General features: G+C 38.4%; 1 protein-coding gene across 4 annotated transcripts in view; it reads right to left on the bottom strand.

The window, feature by feature from the left end:
- The window catches only part of KCNMA1 (potassium large conductance calcium-activated channel, subfamily M, alpha member 1), a 513,257-nt gene that overhangs the window by 47,015 nt on the left and 453,307 nt on the right, over positions 1 to 12,935 (bottom strand). For all 4 annotated transcript variants that reach the window (XM_009328726.1, XM_009328723.1, XM_009328725.1 and 1 more), the window contains 3 exons: positions 9,233 to 9,356; positions 6,060 to 6,284; positions 2,638 to 2,830 (listed from right to left, as the gene is read on the bottom strand). In XM_009328726.1, coding sequence (XP_009327001.1) covers positions 2,638 to 2,830; positions 6,060 to 6,284; positions 9,233 to 9,356 — 542 coding nt within the window. The remainder of the gene's footprint in view (positions 1 to 2,637; positions 2,831 to 6,059; positions 6,285 to 9,232; positions 9,357 to 12,935) is intronic.

Below are 12,935 nucleotides of genomic sequence, written 5' to 3'. Positions count from 1 at the left end.
GCTGGTGAGGAATGACTTAATTCGAAATCATACCTTCAGATCTAGAAAAACTCAGATTGGCAACACTTAAGGTTTGTACCAGCTAATGCGTTAAGGACAAGTAAGTATGTCAAATAATACACAAATGTTTAAGCAAAAGTAAAATGACAGCTCGCTCTGTAAATAAAGGTTCTTAATTGCCGGTAAGGAGCTGTGAGGTGGTTCTAGTATGCTGCTTGTTGACCAGCAGAAGTTGAATTACCTGGTTTATATAATTGTCATGATAGTTGTGTCCACCGTACGTTAAAACTGCATCTCATAGACAAAAATGTCACATTGGATGTAACTCCCAGTGAAGTTTGTGCTATCTATTGATCTAATTGCTTCTGACAGTCTAACTATTGCATTCAAGGTCTTTCAAGAAAATTTACTGTACTGAAAGCAATGCAACCAATTCAGGAGTTGTGGATAGCATAAGCAGAGAATTTACTGGGAAGATAATTATTTTCTGAAGCAACTGGTTTTAGAAGAACCCCTCCCTAGTCAGTGCTCCCAACTGAAATAGGCTGCTGGTTACCTCCTTACGTTATGCCCTGTTTCCCCAGAAAAGCTACAGAAAGAGACACTTTTTTTTTTGCATGCAGACTGATATTTACCTGAAGAAATGTCCAAAACTTGTAAGTATGTGCTAACCTATTGCGCCTCTGCTTCTCTGCATCAGCAACGTTGAATAGGGCTGAAGGGATTTGGACCATGGTCCCAGTCTACACTTCCTGATCTACAGGGGCTATGCTGTAGCAGCGACCTGGATATTATCGAATCATAGGACAATTCAGGTTGGAAGGGACATCAGAGGGTCTCTAGTCTGACTTCCTGCTCAAAGCAGGGTCAGCTATGAGGTCAGATCAGGTTCTTCAGGGCTTTATGCAGTCAGGTCTTGAATACCTCCAAGGATGGATGTGTTCACGTAGTGCACCAGACTCTCATATTGCTAGGTTCTTCCATCCTCATTCAGGGGTGGTCTAAGATCCAGGGTACTCCCAGAGGTAAAATACAACAGCCAAGTGTTGGAAATACGACTAACCTCTGAGCAAAGGCAGAAGAAGGAAATTCTCTCAGACTGCCCATGCTCAAGAACAGGAAGGAAGGGAGGAAAGGGGTGAGACAAACAGATTCTATTTCTTGATGATTTTAATTACATGTATGATAGGAGGCTGAGAGAGACCCACCAAAGAATAGCCGATAGCCTGGTAGTGAAAGTACACATTTGGTTTTGAGGTACAAAATTTCAAATCCCAGGTCTAAATCAGCAAAACAAGGAACCTCCATGCCTGTCTTCCACTTCTGCAATGAGTTTCCTAATCATAAGTTATCATAGTGTGAGCAAGTCAGTCTCACACATTTTTAAGGGAAGAACTCTAAAATATTTGGGGTTGTATTGCTTCCAGGCCACAGATTTGAAACATCAAACACCCATGGGAAAAACACTTCCTTCCTCTTCTTCTCTAAATCTACTTGTTATCTAGAGAACTATCCAACCTGACTTGGAAAATTTCAAACTTTTAGTTTCCTGGTACAAGTTAGTTCCAGTATTAAATCCCACAGTTTTATTGCTGATTCTAAGAAAGAATTTTTCACATTCAAGAAGTTTCCATATTCAAGAAGTTACACCGCTGCCTCTGATTTTTGGCTCATAATTCCTATTTCCTGATTAGAACGTAAAGAGGAAAAACTGAACTTAATCTTAGTTCTCGCAGACCTTGAGGTAAAACTATCTCTAGGTCAGGCTCATGGGGAAACTGCAGACCAAAGCACTATCCTTTCTACACCTACCTTTTTAGCAGGGCTAGATGCAGAGGGAATATTTACTGCAGCACTTAATAGGTGTATCAAAGGTAAGACTTCAGCTGCATAAGCTGCAAGACCCTTCAGGGATGGGAAGATGATTGTTTTTACACTGATGGTCTTTGCCAGGGTGCTTATGACTGCTTTGCAGCTGCTTTGCACAGACACAGTTGGTGTAAAATAGCCTTTGGCTACCTATGAAAGTCCCCTACTCTCAGCAAAGACCGAAGGATTTTGTTCAATGTCCTTAAATGGGACGAGTACATGTCAAACCATGGGAAGAAATCAGCTTTGAGTTAATTCTAAGTGGCTTTTTGAGCAAGAAGGCACAGGAACTGTAAAGACAATTTAAAATTCTCATTCTTTTTATTTTACTTTTTGGCTTGTATCACTCAGCTCTTTTTCTCTGTGGTTGCAATGTGCTTTACGTAAAAAAGAAATCTTGTTAGACAGAGGCTTCAGGTATTCCGAAGTGAGTGTGAGTTAGCTTTGGCTATATAACAACTGCCCTGGTAAGAAAGCCACAGAGCAGGGCAGGGTGAGAAAGCAATGATTTTCTATTTTTTAGGAACATTTTAAAATGAGGAAAAATGCCAGTTTCACGTTCATTCATTTTTCCTCTGCAAGATGTGCTTTGTGATGTAGCAGAGAAACTACGTGACTGTCCCTTTAAAAGCCATCATACCAATCAGCAGGTTTAACTGTCAAGCAAGCTGATGTAGGGCTCTTTGAATTACTGAGTGAGGGATATTCTTCCTGCCAGGTCCTGTCCCCTGTAGGCACTGCAGAGAAGTATTATAGGGCAGTCCTTACCTTGAGAATTAGCCTGCAAGACCCCAATGCTGTCATCAAACTGCATAGATTTGATGTTGAGTGACGCCAAGATGCATTCCTTGTCCTGCAGCGAAGCATCATCAATATTATTCTGATTGGCTGACAGGATAACACACATGTCGCAGAGGTTGATGTTGACAGCCCTTAAATCAGCCCGACTTAATGGCGTACCCTTTGGCACAGAGAAAAAAAAAAGGTGGGGGCGGGGGGGCAGGAGACAAAAAAAAAAAAAAAAAACAAATTAAAGATTGAGAAGGAGCTTTGGGAAATTATTTAACAAGTATCTTTTTTATGCTCTGACATTAAGCTGGTCTAACTATGTGCCAGGGAATAGGAGATGTGTGCTAATCTAAAGGGTAGTTGGTGCTGATGGCAGCATTTTAGGTGCAGTCTCAATCCTCAGTCAAGCTATTACTAACAAACAAGAAACAGGAATAATGCCAGCATTCTACATCTCATTGGTGACTTGAAATTGTCTTGATTTAAGTTGCTATCATGTGGCAACCTCTGGCTCTCTGAATATAACAAGGGGTGTGTTTTAAATGTCTATTTATCTACTACCGAGTCACAATGGTCTTGGGCAAAAGAATAGCAGTTTAAACAGGAAAGCATTATGTGTCCTACACATTTGAAATGCAATCAGGATAAAGCTATTTTTTTCTACCCGAAGCAATACACAAAAAAGGTTAATCCTTTTCAACGCATGTTTTTGGTGCTTCTAGAAGGAAAACACACTGATCTTCAAAGCTGTGTGATTAAACCCTTTGAAACAGAAACAAGACTTTATCTTAATGGGCACGAATCAGGCAACATTCCCTGCTTCCACAATTCTCAATCAGAGAACGCAATAACTAAAATTAAATGTTGTGGTAGTCCGTGGGTTTTTTTCATAGGTAACACAAACGAGACATGACACTTAACCCATTATGTTTTGTTTAAAGATAACGCTTGCCTTTCACACCCAACAGTCCACATCTCTAGTTACAGAATATTAAGTCTATGTCACAGGGGCTGCAAGGTCCAGGAAAAAAAAGATTTTTTATGGAAACTAGATTCTGCTCTGCTGCCTCACATGGTTTGGTACCCAAATACCCTAATGATGATAAGAAGACTAAGCTGTCCCCCTGTCAGACAGTGACTTTCATAAAACCGAGTCAAGACCCTACTCTTCTATCTCCTGATCACTCATGGTGAATGTCTCCTGAACTCCACTGAGAATATTCAATGCAAAAGTGAATTTAAAATGCACAAAGTGAAGGCAGAGCTCAATTCTTATTCAGTGATTGCCACCTAGTTTCAGATACCAGCCTCACTGTTCCACATTACTTTCAATAATTTGAGGCATGAAACCTTGTGGAAAACAGTATATATTGAACAGATATGATTTAGTTATAAAGTACTCAGAAGTTCGTATATGATTATTCTTGCCACCTTAATTCTGCCCTTTGTGTCTGTACTGTGCACCAAGTGAAGCAGGAATCCTGTGGGGAAAAATAATATGCAATCATGTAATTAATTAAAGGCTTACTCCTAATGATTTTATGCAAAGGGACAGAATTAAGGCTGCCTGAGGATATTTAAAATTGGCATTTGCTTACTTTTTAAGAGTTTACTCAGCAGCTTAAATGCCTCCTTTAATACAGACTTTAAATGAAATTTCCACTTTTTTTTTTTAAAGCAGAACAAATGTTTTTATGTTCAGCTGTAACCACATCCCCATCAGATATCAGCAGCAAGTTTTACCTCGTGAACCAAAGCACAGGGAAGTAGGAAAAGAGTTTGAGTGGCCTCCCTTTAACACATAATTCCTACCAGTATGATCTCAGAAACTTTAGCAGACTTTTAAATTAGTATAATTAGATCAGAATAATGCTGATATTTTTAACTTTGTATCATCATTTTGAACCAGATAGGCTGGGAAAAAAAAAAGAAAAAGCAGTAATGAAGTCTGTGTGGTCTTCAGCACCCTTGATTACTGTGTAAGATACAATTCCTTTACATATTCTGTATTTTTAAAGGTGCATTACCTAACTATTTAAGCTGCTTAACTTGAAATTAGTCCGAAAATACTTTAAATTTGGGTGCAAACCGATTGGGGAATGTAAAGGTGGTGTACGTTTCCTTAATGCCTCTTCGAATTCAGAATTGAAACTTTACAAATATGCATTATTATCATGGATACACATTATATACTGGATAGTTTGGAAGTAGTAGCTGGATTCTATTCTGCTCCACAGTTCAACAGTATTATTAATTTAATTCTGATTCCTTAGTCTTTAGCCTTCACAGTGACTGGAATTAAAAGGGATTGGCAGGAAGAGGAAGATATTAACTGACCAAATCTGATATTGACACCATTTTTGTGACAGCAGAGAATCTTGTGACACCATCTGTTGGATCAGTTTACAGAAAAAAGCCAAGGGCTAACACTAAAACTGCATTTACAGTAACAAAGACCTACAGCCTGAATTAATCAGAAGTGAAGGCAGTCTTTCCATTCTATAGCTATTTTCCCAATTATTCAGTTTAGGTTACATCCATCACTGATTTATTTCTTTTTAACTGCTGAAAGGTAATTATTAAGAACTGGTAAATTCCTAATTTTTCATTCTGATAAAAACATACAAACTAACTTTACTCTGTAACGTACAGAGCATTCTCTTTCGTACTTACACCGTGGGCTCGTTTCCCTCCTGCCTATGTCTTTGTGGGTCATTTATAGCTATGACCACCCAAGATCGCTAGCTTGGAGGGCTTAATTTGTTTGTCCTGCAGCTCATGTTTCTACATTTTGGGTACACGAGTGAATGATAATCATATATAGGAGAAAAAGGACCTTTGAACTGTGGTTTTAGTGGTTGTCCCTACTAAAATCAATAGGAGCTTTTCATCGATTTCAATAGGGTCAGGGTTTTGCTGTACATGAGTATGGCAGGACTCTGAACTGAAATGCTATGGCAATGTTCCTTATAAAGTAGGCCAGCCTACAGAAAGTTGTTATGAATATAGATAGAGCAACAATAATTTTTTTCAAAGGTTTTGTGGTATAAATACATAAATAATGTCATAAATAACTACTGTCATTCTGTCAGGGAAATCACAGCATCAGAACTGGCTACATGCAGTGCACTACAGTGAATGTTCGATATATAACACAGCTAACACATTTGATGGCAGCTGAAATTCATCCGATGAGGATGACGAGGAACCAAACACTGTGGCAAATATCGTCTAATAAGGTCTCACAGGGCTCTGTTTTCATAGACACAGTAAAGGGAAAAATCTAGGTCCTCAGGCCTATAAGCAGACAAAAGTAAAAAAGCCTAAGATCAAAGTCAATACGAATCTGTCCAGTTGGTGTCCTAAATAACAAAGTATCAACAATATGGCTTTGGACTTACAGGCAAGATTGAAACCTTGGGGAAGTTATGCAGCGTCTCCCATTCCCTCCTCAGGTATTCAAGTGAACCCACAAACACAATGTGCTTGAGTTCGTGGTAGTGAAAGTTGCTGGCTCGTAATGGCATCACTAAATTTCTTAATCCAATCAAAGCAGATTTAACATCCCCAAATATGCAAACGACTACATGCCCACTTAAAACTGTCATCGCTGCTTCACTTCGAGTCTAAAAAAAAAAAAACAAAACAAAAAGACAAGGGAGAAATGAAACAAAGGGAAATTTAAATCATATATTGAGTTTTAAACCAGGAAAAACACAACTGTCAATATTGTTCATGCACAAAGAAGCGGTTTGATAACAGCTGTTCATTTTACCCTTATTCATCCTTCATCAAACGTGCTCAGCAGAAGAAAATTTTGTTCTTGTTTGCAAATCCTTCAGTGTTTGGGAAGACATTGTACTGGACCACATTCTGGTCCTGTATACGTTTCTGCACATGTGTATTAAGACTCTGGTTACAATCAAAGTACTATGGGTTTAGCTAAGAACAGAATTTGACCTACTATGCATTTAGCCATTAGAAGGATTATAGAAAAGAGATGCAAAACCATGCCTTAGCTGACGAATCACTAGTGCGTTTTTTTCAGGACCAATTTGAAAAGGAAAACGTGAGTGCCCAACGGTCTTAGCAGGCTTTGTGATATTACATATATCTTGTGAATTGAGGACCGTTTTCTCTTAGAGTCAAAGTTCTTATTTTAGGACAAGCTGCTACTACCCTGAGAAGCAATCAAAGAACACTCTACACTGCTCTGCTTTACAACAGGTGCCCACCATACTCCACAGAGCTTCTCTCAGTAAGAAAAAACTAGTGTGCAAGATCGTGACTAACTTTTTAGGCCCCCTGGACTTCCTGAGTTGTTGAATAGATAGAAGGAAAAAAGTCTCATGGAGAACATTTAAATGATGTTCGGAATTATCTTCTTGTCTCAGTGACAAGAATAAATTTTTGCACTAATTTCATCAGTGGTAATGTCAGTTGAGCCGGCAACTCAAACACCAAGATGATTAAATAAAGTCATTAAGAAAAAATTACCTTCATTTCTGGAGCCAGTCTTAGCATTATTGCACTCCATCAAGTAGCTGCAGATCCACTGATGTCGTATTGCCAAGAAGCTGTACACTCAGTACCATTACATAGAAGTTTTGCCACTGAATAAAACTAAGACAATGGTGAACTGCAAAATTTTCCCCTCACTTACCCATAGTATATGTCCTTTTTCTAAATTACGGAAGCATGACAATGTGCAATACAGATTGGAATACGCAGCAGAGGTTTTCACTATGTAAGAAGAACGGGAACTCTGATTAGAAGTTTTCTCATCAGTTAAGAAATACATGAGCTTTCAGTTTCCCTGGGGCAATTACACTGATTTTCATACAACTCTACCAAGAGAGTGGTCTTGGCCCTTCAAACAGCAGAAGACATGAGCGAATGCTCAAGTGAAGTGTGTAAGTTGTCCCATGCCTCTGCCTATGGGACTGGAATGCTCTGACTTCACAAGACAGAGATCAAGTCTTGAAAGAAATTAAGTAAAAAATGTCACTCTATAGTCATTGATCTGTATGTAGCCACGTACATTTGACTGTATGTCAAAAAAAGTTCTTACTACCTGATAGCGCTGGAATCTCACAGAGCCAAAACAGACCTTGGGCAGAAAAATGAATTCTTCTCTGATTGAGGCATCATCCAGTATCTATTAGAAGACAACCTGGGAAATCCCATCATCTTCAAATTATGTACTAATTTGTACTTGTGTGGTCTCTAAGGACCGCGTTAAATTTGCACGGATATGAATGCAGACATAAATTGTGGACTGTGAGTTTGAAAAGGCGCAGGGAAGCATTTTGCTGGCAGCGTCTTTATTGGTGATGATGCATGAAGCAGAAAGAACCTGGCCAGACTTACAGATTCACAGGCTAGTCGGGGGAAAAACTGACATGGCATCACCAAGAGATGATAAATGAGGCACTCCACAGCGCCATTTTTGGAGAAACACTTTTCAAAGTGGGACAACATGTGAAGGTTGTCTGCTAGAATGTGTTTAGAGCATGAAGGCAGATTTCTATCTCTGTCTATGACAAAGTATTGTACAGCAGGGCTGCCCCTCCTTGCCTGCTGAATACATATAAATGCAGACTATTTAAAGCTGTTCAGCCAAACCCCGTCTCACAGCGCAGTCTCTAGAATTCGGAATTTACTTGCTTGATTGTTTAAGCACTGATATTGCAATTCCAGGCAATGTCACGGTTATTACAGAAACCCCTGAGGAGAAGTGGAGACAAGCTTTTAACCCCTGATTGCTGGAATAAACCGGGGCTGTCACCATCGTCGGCTACACCACGCCACAGTGCAGGAAAATCTAAGAGAGCAGGCTCAGGAAAAGCTTTATGAAGTGCGACAAAGTGAAGATCCACCAGGGAGCTCATTTCAAATATCATCAGTTTTGCGTATGAGATCTGGAGTTAGTTACTTGTTACTCTTAGGTATGAGCACATGAACACAAGTGGCACAAACTTTCACCGAGCAAAATAGACTGTGATAGGCCTTCTAATTATTTTTAATGACTTGAGTCAGTTTGATGGTTTCCCCAGTTAAACAAACGAAACAAACAGACTAGGCTCACTGCAGCATGCTAGAAAGGCAGAGTAGTAGTACTACTTACTCTGGCCTATTTGGGCATCTTGAAATGTTGGAAATTGAGAGAGAAGTTCTAAGAGAGCAAAATTCACATAAATAAATAAGAGATAATTCAAAGCAACACTTGCCTGTATTAGAACCATTACTGCCTTGTCTAAAGAGATAAATGGGGTGTGTAAACATTTAAATATTTCCAATCTTAATTCTCTAAAGATTTAAACTCAATATGCAAATTTCAGCTTATGAAAAAGAAATGTTCTATTTTGGACCAATTTTATCGTTGCACTTGGCATACAGATTTATATAATTAGAATTCTTTAACCAAAATTCTAGCTTTGATTTCACCATGCTGTGTTTCTGATTTCAATACGCTGGATTTCATGATAGCGGAGATTAATTTATTAATCCATTAGACATCAGTTCTATGGTTCAGATAACCTCTTTTCAAACACAGCTTATCATCAATACCTACCAAAATGACCTTTTCAATGTCCTTGGCCGGACACCAATGAAACATCCCTGTAGAATCATATTTTTTCACATTGGCATCCATATTGTCAATCTGCTCGTTGCCAGGAATTAACAAGGGGTCATGCCTGGGGAAAAACAAGTTGAGGACAACATAAGTGGAAAATATTATGAATTATGGATGGAAAGACATCCCAAGAGCTGTGTACAAAGAGGGATAAAAGTGAAAAAATGAAATGTATTTACGCTTTAACATGCTTTCAATGCGGGCACTTTTAAACAAAAGCTGAAAAGAAAAAAAAGTTAATTTTTAAATTTTGGGTGCAGTTTCGAAGATTTTCTATACTCTTTCTACACCAATAAAAGTCTAATTTTAAACAGGGCTTTCTGACACCATCACATCCACAAAAGTTCTTTTTCTTTCCAGTCCCACCCCTCCAAAATAAATATCGGAGTTGCTATTAGCATCTGCAATGAAGTAGAAGGGACAGAAACAGAGCCCCATGCTGACTGACTGGCATAAGTATGGAAAGCCAATTACTTGCTTTTACCACATACAACTTCTGACGTGATGCTCTTCACAGTAAAAGCTTTAACAGGCTGCACTTTAAATATTTTAGCAATTTGCCCAATCATATTTTGCTTTCCCAAACTGAAGCCCTTTAAAGATTCAACAGAATGTCATTTTAGAGCAGACTGACTAACAAATGCCCACATCTGGAAAACATGATTTTAATACCAAACAACAATGTCCATTTTCTCGGACAACTCTACCTGTGATAACCTTCTAAGTGTTTTTGCAGCAAGATTTTAAAGCACAAGGCTTCTCAAAGGACAAGCAAATAAAAGACACTTTTATAAACTTGCTCTCCAGCAATATAGTTACTTCTAAGCAGAGACGCATACAGTTCTTTAATTGATACACTAAAATCAAACATTAAGCTAAGTCCTAAGTGAATCCAACACAGTCAGATGCTAGTGAGGACCCCTAAGTGATTGCATTATACAATAGCATTAGAAGGAGGACCGTGTTTACAAGGCACAGGGTAAACTGACCCTAAAATCTTAAATTCAAGGAGGGAAGAGAGCTTCGTCTGGCAAAACTACGGTCTTTACTTAAGGTTTTTGTCATGAATACTTGAAATATCCTGATACAGAACTGTAACATTTCAAAGAAGAAAATATTTGCAAAGTACGAATATGCTAAGTACTCTGAGACAGGTAGCCAAATTTTAAAGCAGCTCACTTTTTGAAGCCTGCTAAAGAAATGCCCGTACTGGCTGAACTCCCAAAACTGGAAAGTTTACTGCTTTTAAAGCATATGGGCCAGCAGACTGCGGTAAGAACCTCTCTTCTGCATTGTCTACTAAAGCAGACTTAGAACACTGTGTATGACATAGGTTAATTTATCCTGAATATAGTACGATAAGTTACCACGCTTAAAAGTTATGCTTATGTGCCTAAGAAAGGTATAATCTCTAATTCCATCAGGGTGATTAATTTGTGTAGTTTTATAGCCACTGATTATATATCCATTGAAATCAGTGGAAAATTCTCATTCATTTCACTCAAACAGGGTCAACTCCATAGAAAGTGGCTTAAGAGAAACTATTGTGGCTTGAGAAACTATTAATACAATGTTCCTTTTAAACCAGAATCTTTCGATGCTTTAAGAAAAAGGAATGCACTACATGGCAAAGGCATAAGTCAGACTCATCTGGAAAAAGAAACACTGTGTTTTCAAGTTTTTTACATTCACTCAACACAGTTACAGTTCAGTGCATTTCACTGTCAACCCACTGGCAGCAGAGGAGTCTCTAGGGCACTACCTGGAGTCTCTGACCCTACTCCAGGTTTAGTAAAGAAAGGCCTTGCATAAGTGTGCTCCCTCTTTTGTGGGAAGCAGAGGGGACTTCTTGGTGCAAAAGCTGTACCAAAGGGTTTTGTTGTGGGCTTTTTGGTTTGGTTTTTTTTTTAATTTCTAGAATAATATCTAGATTCTGCATTCTCTTACTCCATTCATCAGCGAACTGTAGCCGTAGTAGTTTTGGCTGAGAGCTAACTGTGATGCTGTTCATAGGGCGTTCCTTGCTGCTCATAGTTGCATGTGGTACAGTAAGATCTGCAAGCATGGATACAATTCCATTTGAAGGTTGTACTAATGTTCAGACAACATTTAGTGGTACTCTGTCCTAGCTATTTTTTTCTGATGGAATGTCTTAGCTATGTGTTTCAAAATAAGAAGTTTTGCCAAAAGGTTAGGAATCTTCAGGAGCTTCCACTGAGAAAAGTTTTTCTACCTGTTTTGGTTTTTTTCCCCCCCCTAAACTTTCACGAGACATTTCTCCATCGGCCTTTCGTAGCACAGCACTGAAACAAAAGCAAAGTTCACTGCTCAAATCGCCTCTCTTTTTTCTTTCAGAAATTAGATGCATATAGGAAGGAATTTTCCTTTTCCCTTTCCCTTCATCAGAGAAACTATAATAAATCAATTTGTAAAAAATGCCACATTCTAATTTTCTAATCGGTGTTTCTTTTCTGCTCTGAGATTTAAAACTAAAGAGATCATCTGAAGCTTTCGCACAAATGAGAATTTAGCAATACTCTAATCCCAGTCACAGAAATTATACAAATTGAAAGGAATCTTACAACAAAGCAGGTGATAACAGCTATCTGACATCAAATTATGGCCAACTGCCTTGAAGTCTGAGGCAATTTTTAGCGTGTGTGCGCTTAAAGCCTAGCATAGGTCTCTTTTGGGTAAGGGCCTTGCATCCTACAAGGGAATATTCAAAGTAGCTTGTGTCAAAGATTTATTAGAATTTTACCTCAATACTATATTTTCTAGTTATCTTAGGTTTAAACAGAAGTGTGCTATGGAAGGGGTGATGAATGTGAATCATCAGATACAATTCCCTATTGAAGTTTTAGGTAACAAATTGAGATTTAAAAAAAAAAAATTTTTTTTAAATCAATACATGCACTTATTTGCAATATGATAAACTGTTTGGATCCTCTGCTTCACTGCTTGGAGTACAGCAAGTGGGAGCCTTAAAAGAAGCCAACAGGATGGGTCACACAAAAAGAAAGTATGCTAATATACTACTATTACTCTAGGGGAATGGATTATTGCCTGAGAAGGAAACCGTGGTAAGACTAGCCACGCTTTGTGTTTCAGAATCTGTGGGGTTTTTACATATGTGTGTTTATTAAATTTAAATCTTCTGGGCTAAGCTACTATTTTAATCTCTCTTTAATCAAAGATTTTTCATTCTCATTAAAGCAATCCCTGAAGATGTCTATGGAGGGTGAAAACTGTTTACTACCAAGGTCCAACTTTGTCCTCAGATGTTAGAAGATACACTGGCTTATGTACTTAAAAACTGAATTGATGTTTGGACCTTTTTTTTTTTTAAATGTGGTCATTTTATGAAGTAATACAGTAATAAAATTGTATTACTACTTTGGACATATACACTCTCATTAATCTGATGATCTAAACCTGTTTTGCAAATACTAAAAATTAATTAAGACAGACACACAGAGGCCAAAGCTGTCAAATCTGCCTAAGGGCTTTGGACACCCTCTTCCCATTAAAATTCATATTACACAAAGCATTACAGTTGTTGCCCTTACAGCCAAATCATGGACTGAATGCTCCTAGAGCCTCTCTGCCCCCCTCACCCTTGAAGATGGCCCTGTCAAGC

The sequence above is a fragment of the Pygoscelis adeliae genome, unplaced genomic scaffold, assembly GCF_000699105.1.
Source record: "Pygoscelis adeliae isolate BGI_AS28 unplaced genomic scaffold, ASM69910v1 Scaffold16, whole genome shotgun sequence".
Taxonomy (NCBI): Eukaryota; Metazoa; Chordata; class Aves; order Sphenisciformes; family Spheniscidae; genus Pygoscelis; species Pygoscelis adeliae.
This window is presented reverse-complemented; position numbering and strand designations above follow the sequence as displayed.